The 10,217-nt window shown below is 33.8% G+C and overlaps 1 protein-coding gene across 3 annotated transcripts; it reads right to left on the reverse strand.

The window, feature by feature from the left end:
• Nucleotides 1-1,543: 1,543 nt before the first annotated feature.
• Nucleotides 1,544-9,673, reverse strand: LOC104221362 (putative late blight resistance protein homolog R1A-3). 3 transcript variants are annotated; one of them, XM_009772427.2, is made up of 3 exons: nt 8,343-9,673; nt 3,781-6,502; nt 1,544-1,643 (listed from the first exon to the last, which is right to left on the reverse strand). In XM_009772427.2, the coding sequence occupies exons 2-3, from the start codon at nt 6,470-6,472 to the stop codon at nt 1,591-1,593; spliced, it is 2,745 nt and encodes a 914-aa protein (XP_009770729.1). In that variant the 5' UTR covers nt 6,473-6,502; nt 8,343-9,673; the 3' UTR covers nt 1,544-1,590. The 3 variants fall into 3 exon arrangements, with proteins under 3 accessions (XP_009770729.1, XP_009770728.1, XP_009770726.1); XM_009772426.2 differs by having other exon boundaries at nt 8,013-9,673; XM_009772424.2 differs by having other exon boundaries at nt 1,545-1,643; nt 3,781-9,673.
• Between the last annotated feature and the right edge of the window lie 544 nt (nt 9,674-10,217).

Consider the following 10,217-nt stretch of genomic DNA (forward strand, 5'->3'; position numbering starts at 1 on the left):
AACATTGTCTAACTATTATAAGATCCAACTATTTTTTTTGTGCCTAAAATATAATTTTATTTTAAATATTATAGGATCCAACGTATGCTGCATAATATTTAATATTTAATTCATGATTTTTACTCGATCTATGTTTCTTTACTCAAGTTCTACCCTAAGGATTATTTTAAGAAGAATATAATTTATTAAGAAATTTTTTATTAATGTAATAAACATGTGTCACACACGTATACTAAAACTAGTTGTAAGAAATGGCTTGACCAACTAAAATTAGTGCGATCGTGTTAACTGTTAACCATTATGCCTTCATGAAAAAAATTCTAATTACATGCCCAGATGGAATAGGTAGCGAGCCAGAGTTGTCAAAAGCGAAAAGCTCTTTAAAGCGCTCTAGGTTGTTGGAGCTTTAAGCGCAAATCGCACTTAAAGTGGGGGCTTTAGTAAAAAAGAGGCGCAATGATACATATATACATATATTAAAGAATAAAACAACAAGTTCATTCGTAATGTTTCCTTTATAGCTAATACACTTATTTTCTGATTATGTTTGTTGTTTAGTGTCCCTTAATTTACGACAAAACTCATGGGCAATGAGGTGCATTTCTTAATGCCTTGCCTTAGACTGAAGAGCAACTTAAGCGAGGCGAAGCACTCTCTCTGAGCTTTTCTAAGCTTTAGGGCTTAAGCACGCCTTGAATGAGCCTTTGATAATACTATAGTGACTTAGTGAGCAACCTGTTAGGTTTATATTTTACACATATTTTTCCATCTCTAAATCCAATTACAATCATAGATGCTAAGGAACATAACAGATATTTAAAAGTTTAGTAATATCACTAACAATTCTACAAACTCAAAGTATGGTAATATAAAACTTAGACCCATTATTACAATCTAGAGAAATAACATCTCCTTGAAAAAGCCATATACAATAACAACAACAACTACTACTACTACTATGATCCAGTAAAATTTCATAAGTGGGGTCTGGGGAGGATAGTGTGTACGCAAACCTTACATTTACCCCGAGGGATAGAGAGGTTGTTTCCAATAGGCCCTCGGCTCAAGAAGACGAAAAGAGAAAGCCATATAGTATTGCTAAAACCTGGTAACGTAATGGTAAATTGGAACAATGGACGTCAATCCTTCAGCTCTTAAACACCTTAGCTAATGTCACTCTGAATTATCACACTACCTCCAACAACAGTGATAAAACCAGAATGTCACTCTGAATCGAAATAACTCCCGCTTTAATAAGATGGTTGTACTGCTCAGGGGCGAAGCTATGTTGGCCCAAGGGTGGTCAACTGAACACCTTTCGCCGAAAAATTATACTACGTATAAAGTAAAATATTACTTGTTATTGATTAAAAAATAGACTTTGAACACCCTTGCATAGCCCACTGGCAAAGGGTGTTCAAACCCTTGTTGAACTTATTGACTCCGCCGCTGGGTTTTTTTTTTTTGATTTGCACCGGGTGTCCGAGTCTCTTCGAGCCCCGACTAATCCCGGGGGTGCATAGGCCCTTGGCAAGGAGTTTTCTGCAAGTGCACCACGGTTAATTCAAGTTTTACCCAATCCGGTGACCTTCAGAAATTATTTGCACCCAGTGAACTTATTGACTCCGCCGCTGGTTTTAGTGCTGTAGAAAAGAAACATAAAAGGGTCAGTACTAGTTTGACAAGGCACAAGCTTCCAAAGACAGATTTAGAGCTTGTTCAAGCAAATTCACTTTTATTTGTCATATTTCGCTTTTCGAGAGTCAACTTGATTAATTTTTTAAAACTAAATTGCGTTAGATTTTCTTAATATTTTAAAACTAAAATTTTGATATTTGGAAACTATACAAAAAAATACTTTATAATTTATAATTTTTCTCATATCAATATGGTAAAAGAATACATGTTAAACATGTTGGTCTAAGTTTATGTAATTTAACTCTCGAAAATTGAAACATGACAAGTAAAAGTAAACGGCGGGAGTACATCATTAAGCTCGGGAGGGTTTGGTCATTATATTTACAACTATGACTTGGCATCTCCTTTATTAATTATTTGCAATATTTTTTATTCACGCAATCAAAATGAAGCATAGAGTCATCCAAATGTTATGTGTATTAATCAAGAATAGAAAAGTTTAGAAAAGATAAAAAGCAAGCAAAAGAACGGCAAGGACATTATACAAACTAGTTTAAGTTTATTAAGGAAATTCTTTTTTACTCTTTTGGTGTTCCTTAGGATGTAGATTATTTTCTCTAAATAGGAGGAATCTCATCATAGAACTATGTTGTTTAGTATCCTATTTTCCAAACCATTTTACAGAATTGAGTTTGTTCAATCTTCACTAGGGATTGGGAGTATGGCCTAGTCCAGCTCCTAAGTAACTTTGTGATAAATACATGTGTGTCATAAGCAATTATGGAAAGTTCATTCTGGAATATAATCTATATTCTATATATTATTAAAAGGAGAGGAAAAAATCCTCTCCTTAAGCAAAGTGGCAGCTTAGAAAAAAGCCACATGGAATAAGTAGTTAATAATTAGTTATTTAGTTAATAATTAGTTATTGGTTATTATTTTTGAATTTAAATATCTATAAAATAATATATTTTATAATAAAAAAATATTAAAAAAATTGTCCATTCAAATTGGAGAGTAGTTTCAAGTTAGAGTTTATAAATTATTTTAAAATAAAAAACTAAAATTACCATATAATAAAAAATGCCAATTTAAAATTTCTTTGTTTTTGAAAATGATTTTTTGTTTTTATTTTTAAAATAAAAAGATTATTTATTCAGAAAATATTATTGAGAATAATATAATAAACTAAAAAAATAAAAATATACGTATCTTCTATTATATTATGAGAAGAAAGTAGCATACAAAAATTTAAATAAAGTAATCTATATATTAGTAAAAGGAGAGGAAAAAACCCTCTCCTTAAGTCAAGTGACGGCCTAGAAAATATTCCAAGATTATATAAGTCCCTTTAATTTAATAGAGATTTTATTCATTAAAATTCAGATAATATTATTAACAACATAATAATAATATTTAAAATAAAAAATATTCCAAGATTATTAAAATATATATATCTTCTCTAATATTACAAAAAGAAAGAGAGCAGACAAAACATTTAAACAAAGTAATATGCTAAATAAAAATTTCTATTAACAATGTAAAATTACTAAACATTGGATAATAGAATAAAGAAAAATATAGAATAAAAAAATTATTCAAAGACTGTATAAGTCCCTTTACATCTTGTTTGGGTGGTTGTTACATATCGTTTCATAATATATCGTATCGTATTGTATTGTGTTGTACTATATCGTTTGATAAATACAATGTTTGGATAGATTACGTCGTTTGCCATTTGTTTCATGATATCACACACCAACAATATGAAGAATAAACTTGCAATATTATAAAGAAAAATTATGATACATGGTAAAATTATTATATAAAAAGGTATGACAAAGGATAAAATAAAATTATTTAATAATAATGAAGGGTGAGATTGAGAGAAAAAGACAAGGTAACGATGCGACCACACCAAATCTGTCGTTACATAAAGTGGCACATTTCGTCATTATGTAACGACGGATTTAACGATACGATACAATAAAATTTAAGTAACAATCAAAACAAACATCATATTTAACGTAACAATACGATACAATACAATGGGTAACAACCATCCAAACAAGCTGTTAATTTAATAATGATTTTAATATTGACCGCGCATTGCGCGGGTACGGCTACCAGTATTATACTTACATGAGATACGAACATCCACGGGTTTGATTCCAAGTTCTTCTTGTTCTTCTTGAATTCGTACAGCAGAAGCCTCGAGTTCAGTTGTACAGTTGGTTAACTCAATTAGTTGTAGTGAGTCAATATATGCAAAGACAATGGGTATCTCTTCCAAGGACCTGCAATGTCTAAACAAGAGGCGCTCAAGGACAGGAAAATTGTCATCTGTGGCTTTCCAGTACTTGAGATCACAATGCTCAATTAGCAAAAGCTTCAATCGAGTAAATCCTCCTTCAATTGGATACCATTCTTCGCCAATACAAGCTTTCCACATCAACTTCAGCACCTCAAGGTTAGGCAACTCACCTACGATGTTCAAGTCCTCCCACCTTACATAAGTTGACTTCAGCTTTAACTTCCTGAGTGTTACTGGAAAAGCTTTTGCACTTGGAATAGTCGCTGGTGAAATCCGCCAGTTTTCTGATGAGCCCCACCTACGAAATTCAAAACTCAATGTTTCAAGTTGATGTAGATGGACAAGATTGTCGAAAAGTCTAGATTCTTGAAAGATTTCATAGTCATTGGCATGTCCATGGATTACTAACTTCTTAACATTCCGAATCCCTGAAATAACCTCCTTTGTGCAACTACTTGGAGACAAGCCAGAAATACTATGTATGTTTGAAAAAGCCAAGTAGCTCTCCTCGTTATCAGATTCCCTTGGAGGATTTGACAAATAAAATTTATGTAGTCTGAGCTGACTTAATTGCATTAGTTCCCAAATTTTCTCCGTAAAAGTCTCATATCTAGGACAACGCCATTTAACAATGAGCGTTTGCAGATTCCATAATCTGTAAATTTCTGGAGGTACGTAAAAATCCTCGCCGAAGCCGGACAATGCTAGGAACCTCAACCAAATGAGACATAGTACATGTGGAGGGAAACTTCTTAACTTTGTGGTACCCAAGTCCAAGATTCTAAGTAAACTAAAATGAATAAGCTCTGAATTGAGAGTAAAAGTTGAATTAAGACAAAAAGAGAAAATGGAACGAGTTCGTTTCAAGAGAGTGTAATCATCATCATCTGTCTGCCTGCTTATCATATGGTCATGTTCGGGGGTAAGAAGGGCCAAACACATTCTATCATCAGTCCATCGCTTAAAGGGATGCATTTTATGCGTACTGAGATTATGACATTCTGGAGAAAAAGCATGGCTTTGAGCTTCTTTTGCATCTGAATCACCATCTCCACCAGAATCGTCACCTTCATCCAAATCATCATCTTCATATGATTTATCAAAAACAATGTCTTTCATGACAAAAATGTCTTGGCTTTGAGCTAATTCTCTCAAGCACAGCTCATGTATTAGATCATGAACCTTACATGATCTAATTTTTGTGCCATCCAACCTTTTCTTCCAGACAAGAACTAGATGTCTGTCGAGAAGATCTTGTAAGCACTTCTCAGCCTCTCTTTCCACGTCTTTTTCTGACTTCAGGAAGCCCTCAGCCATCCAGAATCTCACCAAACTCTTCACCGAAATCTCAGTGTCTTCTGGAAAAATCCCAAAATACAGAAGGCATGCTTTTAGGTCACTGGTTAAGTGATTGTAACACAACCCAAGCACATGTCGATATCGTTCATATGGATCTTTTGTGACAAATGACACGACATCTTCAGCAATATTTTCCCAATCTTCTATTGTCCTTTTAGATCTGGAGAGAAGCCCAGAAATCACGAGAATAGCTAGTGGTAACCCTGTGCAATACTCTATAATTTGCTTCCCAATAGTCTCGAACTCATATGGTAATGCTTCATTTACAAACACCATACTTTTGGCAAGGTTCCAACTCTCATCTGGGTCCATGAGGTCCATCTGCAAAGAAAGATTCTCTGTACCAGCATAATAAGCTACTTCTTTGTTACGGGTAGTCAACAATATTCGACTCCTATTGTTGCAACATGGAAAGCAATGTCTCACGTCATCCCATGCGTTACTGTTCCACATGTCATCCATGACAATTAAATATCTCTTACCCATTAAACTTTTTCGTAGCCTGTCTGCTAGCTCTAACTTATCATCTGTGTAAAATTGGCTACCCATTGTAGAATGCAGAAGGCTTTCCAGGATATCTTTTACATTATACTGTTGAGATACAGTAGTCCAGGCACGAACATCATAATGAAATCGAATTGATTCATAATCGTAAACTTCTTTTGCTAAAGTCGTTTTACCGATGCCCCCCATCCCGATGATCGAGATGACTTTGAGATCAGACGAGCCATCATATTGTGTCAGTTTTTCCAGCAACCATTTCCTTTGATAAAGGCTCACCGTATTATAATCTTGAATGTTTGGTGACTCATTCTGGACATGATCAATGTCCTCTGCTACTTGTTTTAGGCTATTAAAAAGCCTCTTATGTTCCTTTTCTTTATGCATTTCATCATTTGCCATTACAGCTTCTGTTAGTCTCAGTTGAATTGTGTGTTCCACAGCATTTGTGACGTCTTTTATCTGCGCTTCCAAATATGCCATTTTCTCAGTATCATTGCTTTTCTCAAAATTCTTGAGAAATACTTCCAAGGAACTAACTTTTCTCTGAAGAGTGAGAAATTCTTCTTTGTGGTCGCAAATTAGAGATTGCATTGGCGACTTGGATGTCAAGAGTAGTTCTATCATTCTCATAAGAGAAGCAATACTAGCATAAGCCATATCTATTCTATTCCAATTATGACCTGAAAGCTGCAAGATTTAGGACGTCAATGGTATATATAACATGATCAATAAAGTTGTAAAAGGGAAGGCAAAAACAGAGAGAACATCGGGTAGATTTTCAGCCATCACTGTCTCAAATCTCAATCGATTCTACGACTTGATCATTTAAAAAGAAATCGAGAGTTTTTTGTATCTTCAAAAAACATTGCGTCTATTTCATCTTCATGTCATCAATGTTACTAAACATGGTTTTTCACTACTTATAAACTTTGATCTCTAATCCTCAGAATTTGGTTAAAGATAAGTGAAACAATAGTCTTTACTAGATCTGGTACCCATATTTCTAGGTTATTAATCTCTTAAAACTATCCTTCACACTCAATGCACAAAAAACTATGGTTCTGTACGAATGATGTTCTATAACTACAGGAATCACGTGGGTGCGCCAAAAGGAAATAAGGGATAAAAGGCTACTCCTCAAGTGTACAAAATCCTTCTCAATTCTATCAAAAGCAATCCTATTACTCTCTCCATACGGTCCACATCAGTGCTCCTGGAGCAACTAAGGTCCAGCCAAATGGAACTTTTTTGACCATGCCTGGCATTACCCATTAAAGACCTAACCAACACAGTATTTTCCATAACAAGCGAGATGCTATGAGATGAAAGCTACTTCCTAAAGTAAATCGATAGCAACTACCCCCTCCGTTTCAATTTATGCGACATAGTTTGACTTAACACGGAATTTAAGGAAAAAGAGATTTTTGAAACTTGTAATCTTAAACATATCCCCCAGACCCCACTTGTGGGATTATACTGGGTCGTTGTTGTTGTTGTAATCTTAAACATATCATAACATTTATGTGGCTATAAGACTTTTGAAACTTGTGGTCATAAACATGTTAATATTTGTGTGGCTAAATATAAAAAAGTGTCATTCTTTTTGAAGTGAACTTATAAGGAAAGTGTGTCACATAGATTGAAACGGATTGAATAGTATGTATTTGTAATGAAAGAAATACTAAGGAAACCTTGCCACATATTGCACCCTGCTTTTTTTTGTTTTATTAAAAAGCAGTATGAAGAAAATACTGCAGCAAGTCAAAAGAGCTAAACTTGGAACATCAGATCTCTATAAAATCCAACATATTGCACCCTTGGATTTTCCAACATCAAAATCTGGAAAGGGAACTTTACTTGAAAATTCTGGTCAAATTATATCTTTAAATAGAATTAGAAAGCATTAAAGTTCCACAAATGAACTCTTTATATCAGGTAGGCAAAGTTGAAACTATTATTCAAGAGGTGAACTGCAAACTTTGATGTATACTTTTCCCTAGTTTAAAAAGGAAGAAAATTAGATCTATCCTAAAATTAGATTTGTAGTAGCGCAAAAAGCTAAAACTTAATATAAGAAATACTTGGAGAAAAATATATAAGAAACTTAATATGAATAACAATCAACAAATGGATAAAGCACAAAACATACAGTACAGTAACCAAGAAAAAGATCTCAGAAGACATAAAAAAGGCATACCTCAAATGGTATGTGCAAACAAATTACCAAGTAAATTGCAAACAAGAACTAAAGATTTGACTAATTTGGATGAGATGACAACTTCAATTAGGGAAATACAATATTATACCACATGGGTGTTAGTATATTACAAATCAAGTTGGTTATATATAGTACTTTCACTTAGCTGGTTTTAATGGAGATTAGAGATTAATAAGTCAAAGAAAGAAGTGGGAAGACAAAGACAAATCAAGTTGGTTATATATAGTACATTCACTTAGCTGGTTTTAATGGAGATTAGAGATTAATAAGTCAAAGAAAGAAGTGGGAAGACAAAGAAAGATGGCATACCTTGGACTGATTGAAATGGTGTCTGCAATCATATTACCACCAAGTTAATTTTATATTAAACAAAGAAAGACTTGATTTTATAAAAACCGGATGACAATCACTGGCTTAATCAATAATTACTTTCTCTTTTTAATTTAAATGACACATTTTCCATATTAATGTATTCCAAAAAGAATTATACATTTCTATATTTAAAAATAAATTTAACTTTAAACTTTCCATTCTACACAAGCTTTTATAACTACACAAATATCATGACCCACTAAACTTTTGCACCCTAAGCTTTTAGCACCACATATTTTACAAAAGTTATCTTTTTATCCCTTAAACTTTGTGTCAAGTCAAACTACAACAACTACCACCCAATAAAATCCCACTAGTTGGATCTGGGGAGCGTAGAGTATACGCAGACCTTATCCCTGTCTTGGAGGGGTAGAGAGGCTGTTTTTGGGAGATCCTCGACTCGACAATAATATTAGAAAAGAATATGTTAAGTCAAACTATATCATCAAAGTCGAAATGGAGGGAGTAGCTGGTTAATCAGAAACTCTAAATTCATATTAGCTTGCTTGGTTACCTGCCACTAAATTTTGATGGCCAAAACCCACCACCATAGGGCAGCATACCCTGGGTTTATGGCTTGAATAAATAAATATAACAATATCAATGATCCAGTAAAATCCCACTAGTGGATCTGGAAGGGTATTGTATATGCAGACCTTATCTCTGCCTAGGTTTGGCTCAAGAAGAGGAAAAGACGAATAATAAATAATAATTAAAAAAAAGATTCTGCAAGCAAATATGGTGGCCTATTGCTAAAGGGGCGGGTTCATTAACCCGATCATGTGCCACTAGCCTCGACATTTCTGGGTGATTAAAAAAATTTCCAGAATACTCTTTTTATTTTTCAAAAGTTCTCACTATTGTTTTTTTTATTTTTTTCAGAAAAATAACTATAGCCCCTGTAGCAGACCAGCAATCCTCTCACCAGTCAAGGATAGCAATTGACAATAATTGGTAGAACAAATACGTGTAATATTGAGACAGAACTGAGTAATAATGGAAAAAATAAAAATAATGCTCTTCGCTTGAATCAATAGCTTGTTGTTGTGTAACAATCAAAACATTTACGGTCGAAAACTGTGGGAATTGGTCGCCGGTGGTGGAGAACGATCGCCGGAGCGAGAGACATTGCAGAGGCGGCAGTGGAGAGGGGGAGTTGTTCTCCGGCGGGACCTCCGTCCACGTCAGCAAATGGACGGTGGAGGTGTGGTGGCTTTCGTACAGGTGTTGCTCTCTCCATTGTTGAGTTTTGTCCGGTAGCTGAAGTGTGTAGATTTTTTGCATCTTCTTTTTATTTATTTTCATTGTTTGTTATTTTCCACGTGTTGGCTTAGAAATTTTATGGATAATCACCCAATTCTTACTTTATTACAACCTAAAGTTGCTAAATTACACTTCCTCCGATCATTTTACTTTTGGATTTTGATATACCCATTAAGTAAATACGAACTCAAAACATATATTCATTAAATTAATTTTAATTAATTACTTCTTCTATTCTAATTTATGTAAACCTATTTTTTTTGTCTGTTCCAAAAAAAATGAACCTTTTCTAAATTTGATAACAATTTAGCTTAAAGTTACAATTCTACCCTTAATGAAAAGCTTTTATAACCACACAAATATTCTGGGCCCCATTTGGATTTGTTTAGGACTACAAATTTTAAAAGTCTTCATTTTTTTCTTAAAAAACTTCGTGCCCAGTCAAACAGGTTCACATAAATTGGAACGGAGAGAGTATTATCTTGACTATATAAGGGCAAATTTTAAAAAAATAAATTAATTCCTTCTTAATTATATAAATGGACACTT

The sequence above is a fragment of the Nicotiana sylvestris genome, chromosome 6 (assembly GCF_000393655.2).
Source record: "Nicotiana sylvestris chromosome 6, ASM39365v2, whole genome shotgun sequence".
Lineage (NCBI taxonomy): Eukaryota > Viridiplantae > Streptophyta > Magnoliopsida > Solanales > Solanaceae > Nicotiana > Nicotiana sylvestris.

Bases quoted from the DNA above. Each gene is read 5' to 3' on its own strand.
- LOC104221362 (XM_009772427.2), bottom strand. From the start codon at position 6,472: ATGGCTTATGCTAGTATTGCTTCTCTTATGAGAATGATAGAACTACTC. The intron at 1,644-3,780 runs GTAAGTATAATA...TCTTTTCTACAG, and splicing joins CGTGGATGTTCGTATCTCAT to CACTAAAACCAGCGGCGGAG.